The sequence below is a fragment of the Drosophila erecta genome, unplaced genomic scaffold (assembly GCF_003286155.1).
Source record: "Drosophila erecta strain 14021-0224.00,06,07 unplaced genomic scaffold, DereRS2 tig00000000-arrow-pilon, whole genome shotgun sequence".
Lineage (NCBI taxonomy): Eukaryota > Metazoa > Arthropoda > Insecta > Diptera > Drosophilidae > Drosophila > Drosophila erecta.
The window spans coordinates 17,141,746-17,165,189 of NW_020825194.1; the positions used below are offsets into that span (position 1 = coordinate 17,141,746).

Consider the following 23,444-nt stretch of genomic DNA (forward strand, 5'->3'; position numbering starts at 1 on the left):
CTATTACCATTCTCTTACATTACAATACCTTTACCACTCTTTTGTAAACCTAAAATATAAAAATAAAAACAATCTCACGCTTGCATCTCTAATACTCATTTGTCATCTTAAAGTCACTTAATTGCCGCAGTTTACGAAAACATGAATATGCAAATTCAACTGTTATGTGACTAATAATTATTATTATAATCTTTCTCCCTCAAGGTTTCAATGTTGCATGTTGGACAATAACCGTATATCCGAAATATCATTCATGTTCATCTCTCATGTATTTGGGCGTAAAAGTTGCGTGCGGAAATTACCAAAATTCGTGTCTGCGGATTGCGATATTTTAAATTGAAGCTGCTTCCTTACCGACTAGCCCATAAAAACAATATAAATAAAATCCAGCCGAGATTGAACAGCTGTCGAACCGGCAAAAGTTGTCCCACTCGTGAGGCCTGGGATTGCGCAACGTTCGGCTTGAATTATTAACCAGCGTTTTATTTTCTTTAAACGCCAAACAAACGAGTTTAATGTTCGCTATTGATTTTTTGTATTTATGTTTTATTGGCGTTTATTTTCACACTTGTTGGTGCATTCCTGGTTTCTTATACAGCTTTTTTCAGTACCTCCAGGTTGTCAGAGCAAGTGATGCAATCACCCGTCTCCATCACTTTTTGCTACATTTTTTAGCAATGTCATAAAAGCAAAGAAAACAAATAATTGCATGGGCTTTCCCATGGCTTTTGGCTAATCCGCACCTTGTCACGTGCAATTGGCGCCAAGAGGTCAATAGCTTCGATTGGGCTTGTTAAATTGGCACCTTGGCAGGCAGATCACGCCTGTAATTTAATTGCTTATCACCTGGCTTATGGTACATTTTGACACTCTGACATTGACCAACTAGCCCGACTGCGATTATTGTGAAAATGTTTAACAAAAAATTGGCAACTGTGGAAACAATACTATTTTACTGATTTGCATGTCACTTAGAGATTTAAATATTATCGCTGGCGGCATACAAATAGTTAATACGTAGTGAAACAACTTTAGATAGCGTTTTTAGTAGCATTCATATGAATGTAAGGTAATGCAGCTTGAATGTTAGGTACATTCGGTGATTTAAGCTGCGCTTAAAAGTAGGCAGCACCATTAATACACCTTAAGCTCGGCTAAAAGCTCTCAAATACGGTAAAACCACAGACATTTGAATAACAAGATGCATAACGGCCATACATTGGGATTGCAATATATGTACTGTACTATTATTTGTATTATATACTGAAACGGTTTATATAGCGTTTTATATTTCAGACCCACAAAGGAGTTATACTAAACTCAAGTAAATTTTAATACAATCTTTATTTAGCGTTCATATTGAATGGAGCAGAGCTATGATTTTAATTCTAGACTTCTACATAGGCCTACTGCTAAATGTTCTATTAAGTGGGTTGGTGGTGGGGAAGTGCGGAATACACATAAAATATTTAAGCTACTTGAACAAGAGATTATGATAAAGACCTAAATGGAACTACATTATAAGCGAAGCGATAATTAATATCTGTACACACATAAAACTTGATGGGTAAGCACATACATATAGATGTAGATTTGTACAACAAGAATTGCTATTAGGTATTTACAAGAAATAAAAACTAAGTGCCATTCAGGCAGCTCTTAACCAATAAAGACCACATTTGCGACTCGAAATTCAATTAAATTTAGCCAATTTATGGTACTTAGAATCGCGCCTAGTCCTAAAAAACGCTTCTGAAAATATACATAATTAGCTAAACTTAATTAAACGAATTGCAAACGAGACCGAGTAGTACTAATGTCTAAAGTCTTTTCAATGCCATGATTCCAAGGAAGGCTGTAAGTGGGGGTGCAGTTTTGGAGGAGGAAGGAGATCACATCACAGAGCCAGTGTCCAGAGCCCAAAGTTCCAACCTTACGAGGTGGCCATTAGCTTGGCTGCCTGTATGACGTTGTGCTGGTGATGGTAGCCTGCTAGTTCACTGGCCGCTCCGCCTGCCATGGCCGTTGTGGATGCAGCTCCTCCGAGCGCTCCAAAGGTGCCACCAAAGTAGCAGTTGTTCACATAGTCGTAGTTGGTGGCACTCGCCTCTGTCTTCACCCCGTAAGCGGCGACAGCGGCAGCGGCATGGAAATGGTGATGTGCCGCCGCTGCCGTCACGTGGTGTCCATGCGATCCGCCCAGGTGGTGGTGGTGCTGGAAATGGGGAGAGGGTGTTCCGTTGCTGAGCGCCGGCGTCTCCGCACTGTGCGATGTGTAGGCAGACGCACTGCCTCCGCCGGAACTGCTGCCGGGCGTGTATAGCTGCGTTCCTGACGCTCCGTGAAGCTGGCGAGCACTCAACTGTGCCTGTCCAGAGGATGCAGTCATGCTGTGGCCATGTTGCTGGTGCTGCTGCTGCGTCGCCGCCTGTCCGTAAAGGGGAAAGCATTGCTGATGTGCCGATTGCTGCTGCTGCTGTTGCTGTTGTTGCTGCTGTTGCTGCTGCTGCTGCGCGTTGTGATGCCCCATCAAGGTGCTACTACTGCTGGTGCTGCTTTTCATATCCGTGTGCAGCTTTCCGAGGCTATGGCGCTCCAAGCTGAGCGAGGGTTTGAGATCTGTAGATTCGGAAAAGGTGGTGAGTGTCTGGGAGAACTAAAGTGGGTTCTCTAATGCTCCACTTACCATGCTCCTCCTTGCACTCCTTGATAGAATCCAAAGTGGAGCTTGTTCCGGATCCAGTGCCCGCTCCTCCCGCAGAACCACTGCCTGTTTTCTTGGGTTTTCGCTTCCTGGTCTGGATGCCATCCTTCCTCATGGCCAGCGGTCTATTCACCCCGTGCAATTTGTAGTACAATCCACAGGCATTGCATACGGGCTCGCCATCGTTGTTGCGCCTCCAAAGTGTGGTGGTTCGAGTGCCGCAGTTGGTGCAGCACAGCCCCATCCTCCTGGTGGCAGTCTAAAGGGAGGAAAACTTAGATTAGCATTTAAATCTTTGTGGGATGGGAGGGGTCTACTCACTGCACTCACCAGGCGCTTGCTAGGCTTGATCAGCGGCCGGTTCATTCCGTTCATCTTGTGGTACAGTCCGCAGGCGTTGCACAGATAGTGTCCGGTTCCATCCCGTCGCCACAAAGGTGTCGATATGGCGCCGCAATTAACGCACTCGCGTCCCTCGCCGAACTGGAAGTCCATTGCGCTCTCGTAGGGCGAGGATCGCTGGAATCCCGACGGGTCGTAAGCACTGCGCCACGAGCCCATCATCACGGCGGCGTTCGGCGAGTAGAACTGTGCATGGGCCGATCCAAATCCTTCCGTGGTCCAGGCATTCTGCGCCGCAGCGCTTCCGAAATGCGCGGCCACGTGGTTGTACTGTCGGTTGGATGGCACGTAAACCGGAGCGTTCACCGCCTGCTGGTGATAGCCGGACACCCCGACTCCGACTCCGGCGCTAGCCGCACTCCCGGCGGCAGCCAGATCCGTGTATGCCGCAACTGCGCTACTGTGGTACATCTTTACGGCGGCGGCGTGGGTTGCAGAAGCGGATGCTGATGCGGATGTGGAAGCACAGGCAACCGGCAGCGACACGTTCTGATAGTCGCCGCTGAAGTGAGGATAGTCGCGTGTCGACTGCTGATCCGATGTGGACTGAAAGAAGAGAGGACAAAGATGTATCAGCTTTGTGTTAGGACAAATGTTCTAAGTGTAATATTAATATATTTATTATATTAGATACTGCATTAAATGTATTTAACCAAATAAAAAGAACTATGGATGTATGTCCCACAGGTTTGTAATATTAGTAAATATATTATATTACATTTGGTAGTGCATGTAATCCGCAGAACTTAAAGAACGTTATGTTATTAATAACCCAAAAGTATTTACTGATTAATATAGGATTTTTCTCCGAGATCATCTGCCTTTTCATGCCCTTAAGTCCCTTTCCCAACTCCCAGTTCTATCTCTTTCCTTCAGGGACTGCCATTGGATGCTCTGCCACTTGGGCAACTCCCCTTGCTTGGCAGCCATTTTGGATTCGGTTCTTGCTGCAGCTCCTGCGTCTGCTCAACACCCCTGCTCCGAGCGGCGCCCCCTCCTCCACGTGGGAACCCGTTTTCCCGGACTGCGCCCTTTCGAGTTGGCAACTCGGGTTAATGGCGCTCTCAGCGTCTTGCATCTACTTGCTGCTCGTGTATCTGGGCATCCGTGAGTTTGTGCATCTGTATCTTTGGCTTCGCAGCACTTATCTGGTGCGTAGGCACTTTGACGAAGTCGGGGGGAGATGGAGTGCCATGCCATAAAGTGTCATTTGAAGGCACTGGGTACTTACTTCAAAATAAAAAATTGGGCAAGTGCGTATCTATATTATATATGATTTCATGAAGAAAAGATGAAGATAGAGCAGCGCCCGAAGTAGTAAAACAGGTATGCATCTGCTGAGCTACTGTCTAATAACAATTTAAATTTATTATTGCAAAATACTTTCAAACTTAATCAATGTTTTTTATTTCACTACAGATTTTCATTGTTCATTCAACATTTTTGCACCAAATGAGGGAAATGTTTTCAAGTGGCGTTGGCTGTTTTCCCCCACATACACTTATATTTGTATTCCTATTTCGGAACAGTTCAACAGCCAAAGAATCAAAAGCGCGGGCAAAATAAAAAAAACAATAACGAAACTCGACTGCGATCATCGAAATCTGTACTTCACATCGCTTTCAATTAAGGCGCCAATTGCATATTTTTATTTATGCGGATGTATCCCAATACATTTTTAAATTGCCTTTACAGTCAGCACCAACAAAATCGAAAAAAGAGGGGAAAACATTTGACGTCTTTATCTTATCCCACAAATTTAATGCGATGATGTATGAAATTTTTAATTTTTCTCATTCCCGTTGCCTCGAGGGGGCCGCAAATAAATGTTACTTGTAAACAGATGGCCACTTAAGGGACGGGGTATTCGGAATGGCAAAGTTTGGCAATATTCTTGAAATTAAAATACGTAAATTGCAGTTGAATGAATTGCTGGCAGGCGAGTTGTTGGGCAAGAATTTACCGCACTGAATTAGAGGATAAAAGTGCCGGCGGCTACTTTGTTTATTGTAGGACAATAGGACGTTAAGTATTTATTCTAGTCTTTTCATAAAGAAATATAGCTTTGATAAGCTTGAACTAAATATAATTGTTTTAAATAGGAGTTTGTGTGTTAAATACAAAGCTGGACTATTTGTATCAGTTCCCAAATTCAGTTAAAGATCCGTTTATTGCATATATCTATAACAAATATATTTGTATATTTTACAGGTATCTTTTCTTTGCAGCCAACTTATTAAGCACCAGATAAATTTTGAATCATTAAATCAGCTGACTTTAACATTAATTTGCAAACGCTAAATCAAACAGGGATAATCCATCAGATTGATCGAGCGCATCGTGACGTATGAGCAATAATATTTAAGACTCAACACGCAACTGTCAAAACATATTAATAGTGCGAGGGGAAGGGGTGAGGGAGAGGGAGAGGGGATAGGTGAGTATCGGTGCAGCATTTTCGGCTGCAACTCCCCAAATTCCAATTCCCCAAATTCCAGCCTGGGTGCGAAAGGGACGGCGCGACGGTGGCAATCAAAGAGTTGACCACGCGTGCATAATGACGTCGCTCCCTTCAGAAGATCACTCGATCAAAGGAGCGCCGAGCGAGAGATGCGATGGCGATGGAGTCAAAGTGGGATTGGAAGTTGCAGGGCGAGATCAAAGGAGGCGGCGACCACACGAAAAATTGTCAACACGCCGGGCAAAGACAAAGGTAAAGGCAAGGGCACAAGCAAAGGCAAAGGCAAAGCGTTGAGAGGTTACCTTTGGTACGGATCGAAGGGATCATGACGTATGGCATCCAATGGGCGAGTCAAGGAGAGGAGGCTTGGCGCTTATTAAAAAGCGATCAGCAAAAGGACAAGCCGCGAAATCCCCGAAGGAGGCGAGGAATTCAAATTAACAGCCATAAAAAAATCAATTTAAAAAAGTGCACTTAGAGAAGTGTATGTCAATGCTGAAGAAGCGGTAGAGTGTTGATTTATCTACATACCAAAAATTACCACACTTTAAGATTTTGTTTTAAAATAAAAGTAGCTATAGATACATATATCAATATGAATATAATCTAATATTTTTATGAAGTGAATCGCACATTTACTCAAGCTAATGTTTATCCTTTAAGTTTCAGATGAATAGCATTTTAATATCCTAACAATGATTAAATGAGTGAATGAACATATTTCTGTTTTTGTTTTCCAGTGTAGAGCAGAAGCGAATCAAAAGAGGATACCGAATAGCTATACCAAGTATAACGTTAATAATTTGTCACCGCAAATGAAGGAACAAAAACAAACAGAGAAAACCACTTGAGCGGGAATGGCCGCGCAAAACAACAAACAAAACAAAGGCCGAGGAGCCAGAACCAGGATGAAGAGAAGGAACCCAAGGAGGCGGGGGAGGAGTGGTCGGGGGCCCGGTGGATAAGTGGAGAACGAGGATGAGCGGCGCTTTGAGTGCTTGTATCTTGTTTTCATCCCGCTCTCAAGCTGGCGCTCGGCGGTCAAGTGGAGGATCCTGTTTTCCACTCACCACTGCTCACCACTCCCCGTCACTTCAGCCGCCTCCACTTGACTTATTCATTCATTGATCTTCGCTATTCCAGGCTCTCACCGTGCTTTCTACTGCCCCTTTCTTCCCCCTGCACCCCTTCCCCCGTGCAGATCCTACCCCAACCTGGCGGCTTGTTTCGATTTTAAATTTTGTTTTGGCCTAATCGCTAAGCCATTCAAGTTTGCCGCCTGTCGAGGCTCATTTCATCTAGAGAGATTCAGTTTACTACAACTAATTGATGCAAGTAGATTAAGGAGTTATTAACGTCGATGCGATTCGAGTCAACCATTTGAATCTGATAAACTATTAGGCGGCATCGGGGGAAACAAAGAGTGATACTTTAAAAGTTACTATATAAAATGTACCAGCTTAATTAGGATCTAAAAATGAAATATTATTTGTCATCATCATACAGCCAATATAAAAAGTATTTTTTATGAATGAAACATTTTATGAAACATTATCAAGTTCGAAATACGAAATGCCAGCTAAAAAGAAGCTGTTGCACAAGTTCGGTGGCATATAAACAAAAACGTGAAAAACTTGGAGGTAACTTACATCGCCGTCACTCAGTAAGATGCCCATGATTTATGGCCGAAAAGTTCGCGATTCGCAGCTCGTTTTTAGAATGATTAATGGGCCACGCAAGCAGCTCAGTTCAAGTTGAGGTTGAAACCGATTCGGATTGGCCTTCCGATTTGGATATATTCGATTTGATTCGATTCTGTACAGCTAGTTATTGATATGGATACGGTTGCGTTGGGAAGCGTTAATAAGTAATCGTATCACAAATGCATTCCGATTAATTGCAACAAGCTCAGAAATGTTTTATTGCACTTTTACACGAAGTTTGTTTATTATTTATATGGCATTTTATGGGCCTTGTTGTAAGACATTTGATTAATGTGGCCTATAAAGCGATAAATTTCGTTTTAATCCATTTACGAGCACTTAACCAATTCCGGGGCTTTTGTCCCTGTTTTCTTAATTTTTGTTGTCTCTTGTTTAATTTTTCTTTTTTTTTTGGAGCGGGAGCACAACGATCTGACTTCCTTGAGGCAAACAAACAAACTAAAAAACGCCCCGGAGTAAACAAAAACTTAATCCCAAATATCCAGATCCAGTTCCATCCGTTGCCGTTGGCGCTGACGTCGACGTCGACGTCGACTGCGACTGCGACGCTGGCAGCGGATCGGCAAGAAGTCAACGGCAACAACATAAAAAGTCAATTTCATCAATGGGCAGTCCGTCGTCATCGCCCTCTCTTTTCCGCTCCCTCCGTCCACTGCCGCAATGTCACCCAATATCCACGAGTCAGAGCGGGATGCACTGGGCTGACAGGTAAAAATTTGTAGGTGCATTCCGGACGCCTACGTCGGCAGCGACGCCGGCAGCGGCGCTGACTCGAAAATTAGTCAATTTCATGTAAGTCTTGAAAAATGATGTCCCGCACACTTGAGCCGGGAAATCGAGGCAGGTCCGCACTTGAGACCCGAAACGGTAGGCACTCTACCACTCGTCTTCCCTAATCCGCTTTTCCACATCCCGATCCCGAATTGTATGCCTATTCCTTATCCAGTTCTTACACGGAAAGAAAAGAAGTGGAAGCTGTACACTTCGTTTGATCAAATAATGTATGCGAATAAGAGTTCTTAAAAATATATTATACATTGAATTTAAAAATGTAGATTTATTTGTAGAGAGATAGCGATCTTTCTGTTATTAAGCCAATATTGTTACTTGTTATTGATCTCAATATCTACTGAAACTTTACATAATTTTTCTTGTGTGCATAAGAAATCAGAAAACCGAGGCGATATTGTGGGCACTGAAGGTCCGGCCCATTGTCAGCAGCTCATTAAATGGCCTGGGCGTGTGTCTATCCCCGAGAAAGGATCACAGGATCTGGACAGGCTCAAATTAATTGATCGCTTAGACCTGTGTGTTTGTGTTTATATAGCTCCTAATGGTAGGCGATTAATTCAGATGACTCAAATTGCAAGTAGGGCCAGAGGAAATAGATAGTTCGTTGGAAAGTTGATATAATGTCAATCCCATGTCCACGATAAATATTAATATAAATATAATATAATATTAAAAATTATATTGATATATTTTTAATGATATTAATTATTAACTGAATATTTATTGAATATTATCCAAGAATATAAATCACAAATTTGCGCTACAAATTGTATTATTCAAGCCCATATTAAGGCAACACCTTTTTTAAATTGGAATCCTTTAAGATCATTTTTAGATTTCAATTCGTCAAGTCCTAAGCCATTAGTTTCCTGATCCAGAACCGCACAGCCACAAATCGGCCACAAATCACTCGCAAAGCAACCGGAGACCCCAGGAGTCGTCATTAATCAAGCAATTTGCCTTAGTTTCTGGCAATCGGCCAAAACAAGAAAAGGTTCTCGGCGAGCGAAAGAGCGGCCGAGCGGCCAGATTCACTCCATTAAAATGCAAAGCATAGGTGGCAGAAAAAGAAGAGAAAACAAAAGCAGGGCGAGGAAAGTCAGTCACCAAGCCAGTCCAAGGTGAGGTAGGAAAGATGTCAAAACAAAAACCGCAGGGATGGCGTTTTCGGAGGAGGAACGCAGAGGAGGCGGACATGCGCATATTTCAATCCGCGCTGACACATCCTGCTGCGCTAATGGACCTTAATTTGTGAACAGCTTTATATATCATGCGCCAGACCGTTAATGTGATCATCCACACGATCTGAAAGCGACTGCGAAGTTGAAGTTGAAGGTGGAGTTGGAGCTGGCGATGAAGTTTTTATGAAGCTTATCGAACGGAATGGGGCTGGCACGCGCTTTCCTGGAAATTGGAAAAACTGCCAATGGAAAAAGGCTCTGGAGAAAGTGCAGGAGAGCCGTTCTCAGGCCCATTCTTAGCCCATTGATAACGTGCAGACAAATGATAATTGCACCGGCTCCACTCTAATCCTTTTCCAGCCATGGAAAACCTTTCAATTGACTCCGTTCTCGGGTCGGGGAAATGTCGCCAGAGTTTTCAAAGTGGCGTCACCGCTTATCCGCCCCGTCAGTCCCCTTTCTCCGGCTATCTCCTACCCCTGCTCGAAGGGAACCCAGTGAAGTCTAACTCTCGGGTACTTTGCATCTCGATGATCACAATTCCCATTGATCGTCATCGCCATCATCGACGTCGTTCTACCCCGCTCGCTGGGTATATGGATCTCCCTCTCGGCAAAGATGAAAGCGATCTTTATTGGTTTTTGTAGTGATTTTAAGTGGATTTGTGGTTCGATTCTTAATGCCGAAGTGCGCCAGGCCAGCCTCGGATTCAGAGATCCACAGATTCGGATTCAACCTCAACCTCCGTGGCCGTGGCCCTGGCTGCGATGTCTCTGCGGTTATATCGTTTTTATTCAAATTTGTATGTTTATTTCTTTCTTTATGCGTAATTATGAGAATCTTCCAGCTGTCGTCGGCAGACGAAGACATACTTGGCCCGCGGCTGTTGAGTGTTTTAGGTCGTTTGAGGCTTGTAATTATGGACTTTGGTTCGTCTTTATTGTAAGCATCATAGCAAATGCATCTAGCTGAGGGAGGAATGCGCAAGGTTCTTTGATGGCATTTCCATCACAACTTAGGAGAGGCCAGTTTGGCTATTGATGAGCTATCCGGCGGTCCTTAGTGAGTAGAAAGCGTTTAATGAATACTTGCAGTCGTTATCAGTATGACACATTTTAATTATTTTTAGAATTATATGAGTTATATTAATATTATATAATATTATATATAATTACAAAGAATTACTATATTTATGTAATGCTGTGTATAATTTGTGTAATATTTTTAGGAGTAGTTAGTGGTAGTAGGTAATAGCATTTATCAGCGTCTTCTTATCGAAAATTCCACGTATTTCCAAAAACTACAAATGTAAACTAGTTTTTATTTACTACTCACAAAGTTTCGTACCGAATTGGTTTAGTTATTTTCCCAGCACGACGAAAGTTGCGATATGGTTTCGTTATCGCAGTACTATTAGGGGCTCTTTTATAACAACTGCGGCAGTTACTCATCAAAGTAACTCCCCGAGCTCCAGTTTTCATTGCGCCAACCCCACTTGCCCCCTCCTTTGTCAGCCCGCACTCAATTCAAGGAGGCACTTGACATGGCAACTAAAACGCAGTTGAAGTGCGACGGCTACTTACAAATTCCCGAACAACAAAACAAAAAAACGGAGAGCTAGCAAAGAACTCAATTTGAATATGGAAAGATAAGTGAGCCACCAGCCCCTCTCTCTGTAATGATTGTTCCAATCGCTGATTTTTAGTGTGTGTCAGTCTATAAACATTGCTGCGGATAGAGGCGCATTAATGCTTATCGGCGTGCCTTTGGCAGGGAACTGATGGCGGAAATGGGGACTTATTGCAACTTTTGTACTGATAATATTACATTTGGCTGTGCATTTTGTTTTATAATTAATTACAATGGCGATACGCGTATCTGTGTTCAGTGAGCGCACTCTTATGTTGGCCCATTTTTTGTTCGTGGGCCATGGGGCGTGTGAATAACGAAAGACTCAAGCCACGAACTTTATTAAGGTGTCCTTAGTGGGAAGCATAGATGGCGTCTAAATCTGATCTTTTGATCTCCGCCGATACAACGATACCAAGGAGGTGCTCCATTTCTCCCTTGTATATGGAGTATAATTTTCTACACTGGAAAAAATCGGATCACCGTATTAACCAAGCTTGCAAATGAATATATAAATACACTTTGAGGTTCAACTACTAGTTTAAAATGATTACCAAATGGTAAGTAAAATTATGCAAATGTTTAAGATATATATATATCTTAAGATATATCTATAGTTTTCTGTGTGGAGGCAGTGACAAGTTTTGGGCACGCGGTCCTACATATTCAGATTCTCGAGGAATTTGCCTCGAATACTCGTATGTCTCGATTTGGCCCCCACTCCGCGGCTTGTTCCGTCGGCTCCTGAGCAAAGCTTTTAAGTGTCTTGGCGTCGGTGCGGCTTATGTCTTCGCGTCTCGCTCGCTCTTGGGTGACATTTACATTTGTGAGATCAGAGAGAAACACAAAGAGAAAGAGGGGGAGTGGGGAATTAATTGCTGTGGAAAAATCAAGATTAAATCGGCGCTCTTGACTGTGAAAAGATGTCGCCTAATTTTTCCTAGCCTGTAATTAATTAATTATGGCCACCTAATGAAGAAGGCAAATGTGCATTCGGGAGTATTCGAAAGTTTTTTATGAGCCTTTGGCGCCGACCCGAGCCACAGATGAACTTTAAGACTGAGAAATATCACGATAAGGTTCAACTGCAGGCGGTATCGAAATCAGTTTTCTTTAGCAGAATTTATTATTGGAGCTTGTGCACCATAGCTTCCCCTAAGACCCACCGATAAGTCCGGAGATTACGGCTCCCTTGCGTGGGTTCCACAACGCCCCGATTGGATAAATCCGTCTTGATAGCAATATCGCCATGAATAAGGCGAGCTTATCGGACTGACTCTTTGTATTCAGACTAAAACGTATACCATATATGATTTATGTGGAAACGCGATAGGAATTTTATCTTGCGCCACTGGAAAACAATATTTGCGGATAAGGATTGGAGAACAGTGACCGAATGTTTTGATTCAACTGTTTGACATGGCATCAAGAAATAGTATTATTCATGTTTAAACAAAAACTAAAATGATCTGAACACTATTACTAAACAACAACATTGAAAACAACAAATGATTTATTGAAATAAAATGTTCGAAAAGTTATACTTTAGGAAATTCTGTAAGTAGGTTTTCAATGTTTTCAGAATACCTTTAAAATATAGCGCATATAGCGCACAGCAAGCAGCTCAGACTGCTGACGCCAAGTTCCCGGCTACCGAGAAGTACCAGGACCTCGCCAGGATCGCCTATCTGCTAGTCGGGTCCTTGGCTAACACGCAATTAGTCGCCGTCTCGCAGGGCACGGCAGGACTTCCAGGGCGATGGGTCAATGGGTCTCCAGTCCAGGGCTGTACTTCCTATTGGGCTCGGAGTTTCTGGCCCGTTGACCTGCTCGATGCAAAGTGCAGCCGGGCATTTATCATCCGCCTGCCAGTTGTTTCTGCCTCCGATGCACTTTCCACTTGCGTGCTGCATTCTCGGAGCCGGCTCTACCTGAATGAATATGGTTATGGATATGTCTACATGCCGGGTTCAGTTCAGTTTGGTCGACTTGGGAGTGTGCTGTGTGGGCTGGTGGTCAGCTTGGCGAGCGAGTGTTGAAATTGCATAATTAGGTTGGGTTGTGCAGTTTGCATTTCAACCAAGTTTGCCTGGGGGTTGCACGAGCAGAGTTGTCAAGTTGCTTTGGGAAATTTGAAAAATATTGACTACTAAGACGTTGACCGTTTTACATAAAGTTATGGAAGAAACACTATATTCTTCTAATCTTTTACACACACTAATCTAGTCTACAAGCACTATTAAAACATAATTTGAAAATTTGTATAAAAGGTAATTATTGATTCTACTGTATTAGATATCGAATAATTCATGTGGGTGCCTGGAAACCCTATCCCTCGATAGCCTTTGACTTGGCCTAGCAAAGCCATTTGGGTTAGGATTTATGATGCAATTTCCGAAAAATTCTTTTGGGCAATATCTGGAGACATAGTCAGAGCCATTTAACTAGTTTTGTTTTGCCTTTTTTCCTAATGCTTGAAGCCAACTTCAGTTTTATGGGTTTCTGTTGGTCTCATAAAAGTGTCATAAATTAAAAGGCGCTTAAACACGCACACAGATCCATCCACAAACCCACTGCAAGTGGACGGAATAGGGATCATGTAACCTGTGCCACTGGTCACACGCAGCGCTTTTGACTCATGACCTCCTCCGAGGGCATGGAAGGCCAATAGATTGGCTAGCCTTTGGCCTGCTTTTATGGCCCCTACGGACTTGCCTTTACAGTTTTCCACCTAATGATTTTATGGCACTTTTTGCAATATTTTCCTGCGTTCGGGAATCTGCCGTCATGTTGTGTCATTGTCAACACGGTCGGGCCCTATGGGATTCCATTCTCCGGCCTCGGATGTCTGGGTCATCCATTCTGTTGTCCAGTTAGTGGTGGCGCCAGCAGTTAATTGCTTTATGGAATGGCACTTGTTAGTACCTTAAGAAGGACGACAAATTCGTGGCCTCTGCTCGGAAGTGAAAGTGTAGCAAAGGGTTGCAAGGTAACTAATTGATCTGGTCAAGGATAAATATAATATACAAATGATAGAATTGGTTGTTAATGCGATGGGTGTGTCAAGGCTTTAACAGCTCAAGGACTATTTTGCATCGATAACGCGATTAGATGTACCAAAGCGTGGACATTTTTTAAGATTATTTTCTACATTTCGATTTTCCTAGTAATGGAAAATTCTTCTTAATTTTGAAGTCCAAGATTAAGCATCAAGTAAAAATCCATCTTCCATACATAACTAAGACCATTACAATATTACCAATTCTAGGTGATAAGACCACTTTGAGTGTAATCAAATTATCGATAAAGTCTGTTTAAAATGCCTAATTGTTGCCAAGCCATTTCATTTATTTTCTTTCTCTCTAAAACCCCCTCGTCCCCCTTATTGTCAGCTGCTTACACCTTGCTCTAATTTATGTGCATTACCAAAGAGTTTTGGCCATGTTTCGAGCCGAGAGGAGTTGAGACCCTAATGAATAGTGATAGCAGCTAATGTTAATGTTAATTCGAATGTTAATGACTGCCGTCCGTTGTTCTCGCAAGTTTTGCACTGAAGTCTTTTGTTGGGGTTGGCCCGAGTCGGCAATTTATGTATCTGCAGTGCAATTGTGCAAGTAATTATGCCAACTACTGGCATTGCAAGTGAGTGTTGAAAAATACATGAAACAAGAGCCAGTTTTCAACTGTTTTCAACCGTTTTCAACAGCTTTTAGCATTCGACTGCCGTTTGGCTGGCTCCCATCAATATCGGGCAACTGGAAGTTGAATGGAAGTCTGAAAGATTTTTGACACTTGGTCTTTCAAAGGGAGCTAATCGAAACAAAACTGCACTCGTGTCAACTGCCAATGGACGCCAAGTTCATATCAAAACCTCCCCGGGGGCAACCCCTTTCCTTTGCTCTTTGACAGCTCAAAAGTTGATCGGAAATTTATGGCATTTCTTGCTATATTTTATGGCAGTTAATGCCAGAATATATAACTCTGGCGCATAAATTACAATTCAATTAAATTATTGATAAATACAACAATGCTCGAGACATTATAAATTTGATATACGCCCTGCCGCTAATGGCACCATCGAAAATGATTTAGTTGCCAATTTTTGTTGGCCAATTTGTCGACCTTTTCACCATGTTGGCTTCTGGGTATCTGAAAAAGCACTTCAATTATTTTTACTAGGTTTATCATAGACTATCGTAAAAGAGTTCTTTTATGTAGATTACTATCTAAACGCAGTCTTTACATGTTCAACATTAGTTCCATGCTAATTTGATTGTTGATTAATAAAGATTGTGATGTGGTTGAGCATTAGCTTAGCTAATTGATATAACAGATCATGTTGCTTATGTCTAATTTAAGCTGTAACTGTTCTCACACAAAGTTGCAGTTCGCCAATCATTGAAATAGATCATTGAATGGCTCTTAAAAGCGATCTAATGAGTCGCCACTGCAGTTGAAACCAGTTTTTTTACTTTGTGATATTCATTCAAATGGGGATTTAGAAATCAAGACGTTAAGGAAATGTAAGGAGTGTAGAAGGATTTTCCCCGTTCTGATTAGCTATAAATATAAGTATCCTTGCAGTATCTTAAACGAGTAAAGTTCCAAACAGGATTGTTTGATTGGAGGAAGTGATCTGCGTACTCCGTTATATTAAAACATGGTATGATTCAAATTAAAAATATTTTTAAGTTACGAATAGCCAATTAACTTAGATTCTATAAATTTAATTTAAACTTACATTGTTTGGTATAAACAGAGAATATCTGTCTTTTTCTGTCCGTTTGATTCGTCTGCGTATCTCCAATGGCTTTGCCTGATTTATGCTAATCAAGATTCGTATGCCAATTGGCAGTTATGGCACTTAATGACCTTTTTGTTGGGCGGTTAAACAGAAATGTAAACTGCTTTTAAATCGCATTTATTGTTTTCACAGCAAACGTTTTGTGAGTTTTTGTTATGTGTGCGCGGCTTTATTTGGTTTTTAATGCTGGAGTCCAAATAAAAGCGCCACAAATCACACAAACTTTTGTTGGGTACGAACAAAAAAGGCAAAGATCACAGATCACTCACAGATACACTATTGCTTTCGGCTTAAGATGGCCAATGAAACAGCGGATGCGAGAACCGAAACCCGCTCGATTAATCAAAATGCGAGCTATTAAAAACATCGAGTTTTCCAGTTTTCAATTGATGGATGATAGCGGCTATAGATCACTACTATTTTTTGTTTTTGGCGACGGCAATTCGCGTTTCGCTCGCTTCATACGCTGCGTTTCGCGTGTCGCGCATAAACGTTCGGAATCCAACTGACGGCAAGGAATTTCAAATTCGACGGTACTCCTTGTCGCACCGCCTCCATCAGTGTGTGTGTTCGTTCTGATTGGAATGGGGAAACTCTGGCACACACATACGCGGGATACGGTCACACACGCGCGTTTCTTTTGGGCTTCCGGTTGGATGTGCGCTGAGAGAGCGAATGCCTGCACTCTCGCGGGCAAACAAACGGGTTTCCCATACACACGCACACACACTCACACTCGCTATCGATATAAAAGTGGGTGTTGCCTTGCCAGCGCTCGCTCTCACTCTCTCTCACACTCACTTAGCAGCCCGTCCTGCTTGCTCGCGCACTTACTTAATCAAAATGTGGCCATATTAAAGTTAGCTTGATTTGCTGTTTAGATATTGGTGAGCGACAGGGACAGGAGAGAGGAATAGAGAGAGACAGGGCGACTCTCTGGGGACAGCCCACTTTGCGCTGGCTAACGCGGCGTATGCGCAATGTCTCCCCTTCGCCGTTTAAAGCCCATTATATGCGCTAATAAAAGGAATAAATTACCTATATCAAAGCCATAAGCCAAGACTCCCTTTTCTGCTGGTAAAATCCACGCTTTATATGCTCTTTAATTGGCACCTTCATAACTCCTGTCCCATCGCAATTAACGGCCATGCTATATACACTTATGTATACATATATCCGAGCTCGTACTAGTACTGGCCTGCAATTTATAGGTTTAACGCCCACTTTTGATTTATTTATCAGATAATGTCTTCATTAAGTTGATGCCATTTACATACATTCAATCGGAACGAACTTTAGAAGTGAGAATAAACAAAATCTTTCTGATTTACAAATTAGCTGTGCCATTCATTTGTCATAATGCAGATAAAGCAATCAGTTAACGCTGGTTTCGATGAATAAATTTTAATTACTACTCTGCAAAAAGATTTCTATGCGAAAATTATTCGATTGTAAGTTATATTGGCTTACGCCACATAAATTTAGTTTGGAATATACCCGATTTCAGGTTTTCTTAAAAGATTTTGTAATAAGAGTGTTTTCTATGGAATTTAGACAAATTTTGAAAACCAACTTGTGTGGTCATTATATGATTTTTAGTAATTATTAAAAATGACTATATACTATATACGAATAAATTGACGCAAATATCGAAGAAATTTTAATCTTTGATATAGGGTTTTGTGTCATGGAATTTCATAAACGAAGTGACTAATGAGAATTCTACCCACGCAATTATAAAGTCATATGAAAATAAGATTCCGTTTTTAAATGATTGTCATTTATGACACATTCATCCGCCAAAAAAAAGACCAAAAGTCTGTTATCTGCCTTCTTACGCACCCAGCAACTTCCTCATTTACTAATTACGAGTCAGCTCTAAAAAATTGCCATTTTTAATTGGAATTTGAGGCAGGAACAGCCCGATAAGCTTTTCGCTAAACATTTTCGTGTTCAAGTCTGGTCAAAGCCTAATGCTCAATTACCACAAATTAAATTTATTAAATGACCAGCGGGGCAGCAGACGATAAAGTTCAATTATTTATTGGAGCTGCCAAAATACGAGCAGGCCAAATCATAAAGAAAAAAGCAGACACGAAATGCGTTTTCCCCCACCAGTTTTCCACCAACCGAAGGAGAGGGCGAATGAGCTGCAAATGAATTGGACCTGAAACGAGTGTAGCCGTGCGATATACCCATACACGGACGGACTCTTGTGGCACGGACATGAAGCGCCCCGAACATGCAACAAAATTTATGCGAAGCTTTAACGAAAGCCAGATGGAGGATTGGAAAGGGGGGGGGCTCAGGAGACACAGCACAACAACACTTACAGAGGATTATCCACTGGCCAATCGCCGCACGGCTGCCTCATGGCTCTGACTCCACCTCAAAATGGGGACCAGCATTGTGTGGCACCCGAAACGGGTTTCCGTTGCAAGCTGCCCCGTCGGCCTGCAGCGGCGTCCTGCTGATCTCCAGGCGCGATAGCCACTGCCATAGGAGGCCATGCCCGGGTCTGGTCTGGTTTCGATTGTGGTTCTGATTCCGGGGTGTGGCGTCACGAGGTTGTGGGCCGGGGCAGAAGCCGCCACCTCGTCGCGGCAGGGTCAAAAGTGGTAGAATTTGTAATGGTGGCCAAGAATATGCTGCAGGCCAAGAGCAGAGGCGCCCCAAAAAAAGGGTTTGGTTTATCAAGGGCCTAACTTTTCCTTCAAGTAATTTTATGTAGTTCCAACTGGAGATATAAAAACCATTTAAATGATGCCAAAAATCATTATGATAAAAGTCTTGCTAGTTATCTACTATGAACTATATGTATCAGTTACAATATTTATATTCGCCCTTTTGTCCCCACCCTTGACCTGCGCCCAGTTCCCTGCCCCTTTTCTGTGGCGCCCAAAAAGTGGGCTGTGGCTACGACCGGGTCTGATTGGGATTTCGTCTTCGCCTTCGCCTCCGACTCCTTGAGGTGGCGTGGCAGCTCTGGCTCTTTCGCCTCCTTCTGGACTCTTATCCAGCGCACTGCCATTGCAATTAATTTTGGCATTTTGACATTTACGCTTTTTGTTGGATGTGGCTGTGGTTTCTGGCCACTATCTCAAGCATACGCACATACATTTTTGTTCAGGTATGCTGGCGCACGATAACGAGACATTTTGCCTATACAATCCCGAGCGGAATTTTCTCACGTTGAAGGGTCCGCGAAAGCGGCGCCAGTTGTGAAAAGGGGCCCAAGAGTCGTCCCTTTAATTGCAACTGGTTGGGACCGCTTTTGAGGCAGCATTTGAAATATTTCCCCCACCAGAGCCGTTCGATAAACTAATGAAAAGCTCTGCAGGATTTTCGCGGGCGCCTAATTGAAGAGGATGCCAATCATAGATTTGGTCCCCCGTTTCGATATGAGCGATGCTCTTCGTAAGTGGGTGCCATACATTGTAATTATTATGGCCAATATCTGGGCCCTCTTTCACTTTAGTTCTGTGTTTAAGTTGGCGCCTGCCAACAAAGTTGTTAAGTGGCCAAATGGTTAATGGTTTTCTTTTATGGCTTAGTAAGGCACCTTTTTATTTATTATCGAGTGGTGATTTCAACAAAGTTTTTTTTTATATCATTTCTACTCGTTTGCATAGAAGATGTTGCATACAAAACTTGTATTTCACACTTTAAAACTTCAAAAAATCGTTTGGTTATATTTTTAATATCCAACTTTGGGGATACCAACTTCCAGCGCTCTCTAGGGGCTAGCTTTTCCCAAGAGACCAAGACCGACAATCATTCATATATAAAACTCCTTTGAATACAAACCAATCCAAAAAGAATTATCACTAAATTTTCCAATTGAATTCACTCGAGCAACTTGCTTGTCCAGTGCATTCAGAGCGGACAAAAAGAGCGGCCAAGAGCCCAAAGGATTACAATATCACAAAGTGGCCTAGCTGGATCATGTATCGTGATCATGATAGGGGACTGGAGGAGTGCCACTGCCCCTGACGACATTTAAAAGCTGCAAGTGCATTAGTGTGAAGCAAGGATCGAGGCGCCGTCTAAATTACAGTCGGCGAGAGGCATCGCGATCAAGATCAAGTACCATTTTCAACGCTTCCTTTGGCGCCACGTTTCTGAGCCCCAGAGAACCCTTTCCCAGCTCATTTCGCCCAAGTTGCATTCCGTGATGCGATGCAAATGCGATGGCCCAGGAGCTCCAGGTGGAGTGGAGAAGGGACAGGGGCAAAGTCTGCAGCTCGGGCGATAAGGAACGACACACAGAAATATGCGGAGGAGATGGGACTGCTGCAACTCACATCGTGAACTCTTTTCGGGCTTCATCTTCTCGTTCCCTGCTCCTTTTTCTGCTCGATAAGCGCCGCATCTTCAATCTTCCTCCAGTCCGGGCGGCGTCTGCGAAAGAGACGGGGCAGATAGAGCGAGAGAGAGGGCCCATCATCATCATCGTCGTCATCTGTGATATGTTATGCCTTACCTATATGTGTGTGCACATATGTATCTACATATATGGAAGTGGATGCGGCGTATCCATTAGCTGCGTCGCCATCTCGCAACGGAGAGCAAAGATAATGTGATTTCGGGTCGGTCCGAGCCGAAAACCGAAATGGAACGAGACGCGCGTGAGTTGTGATAAGGGACCCGAGACAAGGGAATACCTTAACCCATATCCCCCATATCCATTCCTCCTCCGCCTTTTGTTCTTCCCTCTGCGGCTCCTCCAAAGCCATCGCGTTTTGTCTTTCGTGTGAATTCTCGGAATTTCGATATTTTTTCCTAGAACTCGAATCGAAGCGGTTTAGTCGATGATGCTGTTGTGGCTCTTGTGACGTCACTGGGTCTTTGGGTGTGTCTGTGGTTATGATCATACGATGGAGTTCAGGGCAAAAGATACAAGGGAATTCTATAGTTCTGTATTACTAATACATTTCTGAGTTAATGGTAAGTACACAAATATACTTTGGAAATATGTTTAAAACGTATTACAACAAACAGAAGAGTTATAATAATCCGTAAATCCCCCAGGGCATCTAAATATTTGTAGGATATTGTGAATATCTTATACTCGTATATTACTATTTTTCGATGGGTAGAGCACCCCAGGTACCATATCAGCCTGCCCACCAGGTCCAATTAATCTCAGCGAGTTGTTTAGAAAGCTTAAATATACAGGTAACTAATAGAAACCATTTTTTTTAGTATAATCTGTCTGTTTTGGATCTCCCAAGCTTTGGCCAAAACAAATGATAGTCGGGTTCGTAAACGATCTTAGGGTTCTTCCGCCTATCTTCCTATCTGGAGTCGCCCGAGTTCATCCATATGGACTTGCAGTTGACCGGCGTCGTCTGACTATCGGCCTTTATCTATTTTAACTGCGAGTTGTTAAAGCGCATTTTCGTGTCGTTTGTCGATTTGTAATGCCAGCCATGAAAATGACGCTGACGATGATGGTAGCTTGCGGCCCATTCCGAGGGAGATGCACCACCAGCGACCCGCGACTGCGGCCGCACTTTGAAGTTGGCTAAGTGGCGCCTATGGCTCTCTGGCTGGCTCAGGGTTTTCGGGCCAGTTTGAGATCCAGTTCAGTACCGAGGCGGGTTCAAGAGGCCGCCGTGCTAGGTGGTCAGCGCTGGCTAATTAAATGCACAGGGAGTGGGGGAGTTGACAGTTTCGACTTTATGTCGGCTTTTATCCCACCACTAGATGACCCAGCCGAGCCCTCCACTCTATCTCGATCGCATCTGCACGGAGAGAAAAGCAGCTGGATAGCTTGTATTTCTTAAAAGGGCTTGTGCCACAGGCAAAAGCTGGTTTTCAATGAATTTTAACTATTCAATTGCGAGGATTGATATCCCATCACATAATTTATAATTTTCTCTCCCTGTAGAAACAATCGTTACTTAACTGTTATTGGACATGAACAAATGCGCGTTCGCCTTGGCCAATTGCAATTAACTTAATAGAAATTCAAATGCATGCAAGGCTCCGGAGATTAGCGGATCGCTTTTGCCCCCCACCCGGTGATTCCACCATTCCCTGCGCCGTTGTACGTCTGTCATAATTCTGGCGATAATGTCAGAGCGTTGCAACTTGTATGGTAGATAAGTGTGCCAGGAGATCGCTGGCCAAGGGGGGTGCTGTGCTGTGGCATCTGAAAAATGGCGCCCGCTGTCGTATCTTGTTGCCTGTCACATTGAATTATTATTTTACGGTCTCGCCAACTCACCGCTCCCCGCACCCTCAGCCTTTGGCCAGGGAAAATGGGAAATGGAACAGGTTGGTCGCTAATGTTTTAATTCACTGCTGCAGAGGATGTGCCGCTGGCCACAGGTGCGGCAGCTATTAGTGGTTCGCTTATTATGGATTGCCGAGTTACTAAAGCATAAATACAATTGCGATTCCGATATACTTTATGTGTCTGACGAGGCTAATTAAAACGCGTATGTGGTGGCAGCAGCTCCTTTCAAGACGGTTGTTCGTGCAAAAGGGCGGTAAAAGATTATGAAGTTTCATTACTTTTGGGAAGCAGTATATACACTTCATTTGAGTACAATCCTTTTGAGATTATTATCAATAATATCAATAAACAGCATTAAATAAACATCAAAGATACAATTGTATCTTTCATATAACATTCACAACTTAAGTGTGATTCCAGCCCTCTTGGAGCCACTTTACAATGACAAAAAAAAAAAAACAAAACTGAGCAAAAGGTGTAAAAAGTTATGAATTATTCCTAATTAAATATTAGAATCTGAACTATTGGTAGTATGAGTGAATATTGTTGCAAGCTGGTCAGCTTGAGCATCTGTCGGGGTGTTATGCTTCCTATGGTGAGCATTATTTTTATTTACTTTTTTTTATTTTTTAAAAAATAGTGCTCCAAAAGTCCCGACCATGGCATTTCGATTCCCTCGAATCCATTCCATTCCACTTGCCCAACTTGACGCTGCACATAATTTTTGCCAACACATTCCATAGCTGCCGGTTGCTGGGGCCGCCGTCTCATTACTCATTCGCACCGCCGTCTGAAAAGCACAACCAACTTGGGGCCCAGGCCCCAGTGGAAGTCTCCCCAGTGGAGTCGCGGCTTAACTCCGACTCGGTAAACTTGGAGCGCCGGCCAGAGCGGACGCTAATAAAAGCGGTCGTAAAACAAGTTTGCCTAATTGATCGAGCGTACGCCAAAAACAAAAAGAAGGCTCGGACAAAGAGAGAGCCCAAGCGCAAGGCGTTAATACCATACCTCCTTCGGCTCCAGCTCAAACTGGACTCCATCCCCGGGCTGTGGGGCATTTTTGCCATACCACACCATACCATACCATACCATACCGAACCATACCGTTCCATCCGACCGCCGACCGTCGACCGTCGACCGCCGACAGCAGATCAAAGGCAGCGGCTGCGGGCGGTGGCGTTACTGTGCGTCGGACAGGCTTTTAAGCGATGACACCAAATCGCTATTTAGACACTGCTCCACTGCTCCACTGCTTCGGTGATCCGCGAGGGATCTGGGGTCCTCGTTGCTGGCTTGCCCCATCGCGGGGCTCTTGCCTGCCAACTTGTTAAGATTTTATGGTCTCGCGCTGTGGTCTGTGGGGGTCATTAAAATTAATTTGGATCAATTTGGTTGGCTGCCAAATTGTTGACAATGAAATATAACGATCCCCGGCGAGGTCCCTCGCATCCTGGTAGAGCCATCAAAGTCCGAGTGCCTTGCGTTTACAACTTATTTATTTTG

General features: G+C 43.2%; 1 protein-coding gene across 3 annotated transcripts; it reads right to left on the reverse strand.

The window, feature by feature from the left end:
* Positions 1-1,330: 1,330 nt before the first annotated feature.
* On the reverse strand, positions 1,331-16,371 carry LOC6553275 (GATA-binding factor A). 3 transcript variants are annotated; one of them, XM_015154342.2, is made up of 4 exons: positions 15,635-16,371; positions 3,026-3,652; positions 2,687-2,963; positions 1,331-2,619 (listed from the first exon to the last, which is right to left on the reverse strand). In XM_015154342.2, exons 2-4 carry the CDS (start codon positions 3,515-3,517, stop codon positions 1,934-1,936), a joined length of 1,455 nt encoding a protein of 484 aa, XP_015009828.1. In that variant the 5' UTR covers positions 3,518-3,652; positions 15,635-16,371; the 3' UTR covers positions 1,331-1,933. The 3 variants fall into 3 exon arrangements, with proteins under 3 accessions (XP_015009828.1, XP_015009827.1, XP_001980134.1); XM_015154341.2 differs by lacking the exon at positions 15,635-16,371 and adding an exon at positions 7,217-7,849; XM_001980098.3 differs by lacking the exon at positions 15,635-16,371 and adding an exon at positions 7,217-7,849 and having other exon boundaries at positions 1,348-2,619; positions 3,035-3,652.
* Between the last annotated feature and the right edge of the window lie 7,073 nt (positions 16,372-23,444).

Bases quoted from the DNA above. Each gene is read 5' to 3' on its own strand.
- LOC6553275 (XM_015154341.2), bottom strand. From the start codon at position 7,243: ATGGGCATCTTACTGAGTGACGGCGAT. The intron at 3,653-7,216 runs GTAAGTTACCTC...CTCTTCTTTCAG, and splicing joins TCTTACTGAGTGACGGCGAT to TCCACATCGGATCAGCAGTC. The intron at 2,620-2,686 runs GTAAGTGGAGCA...CCGAATCTACAG, and splicing joins GGAGTGCAAGGAGGAGCATG to ATCTCAAACCCTCGCTCAGC.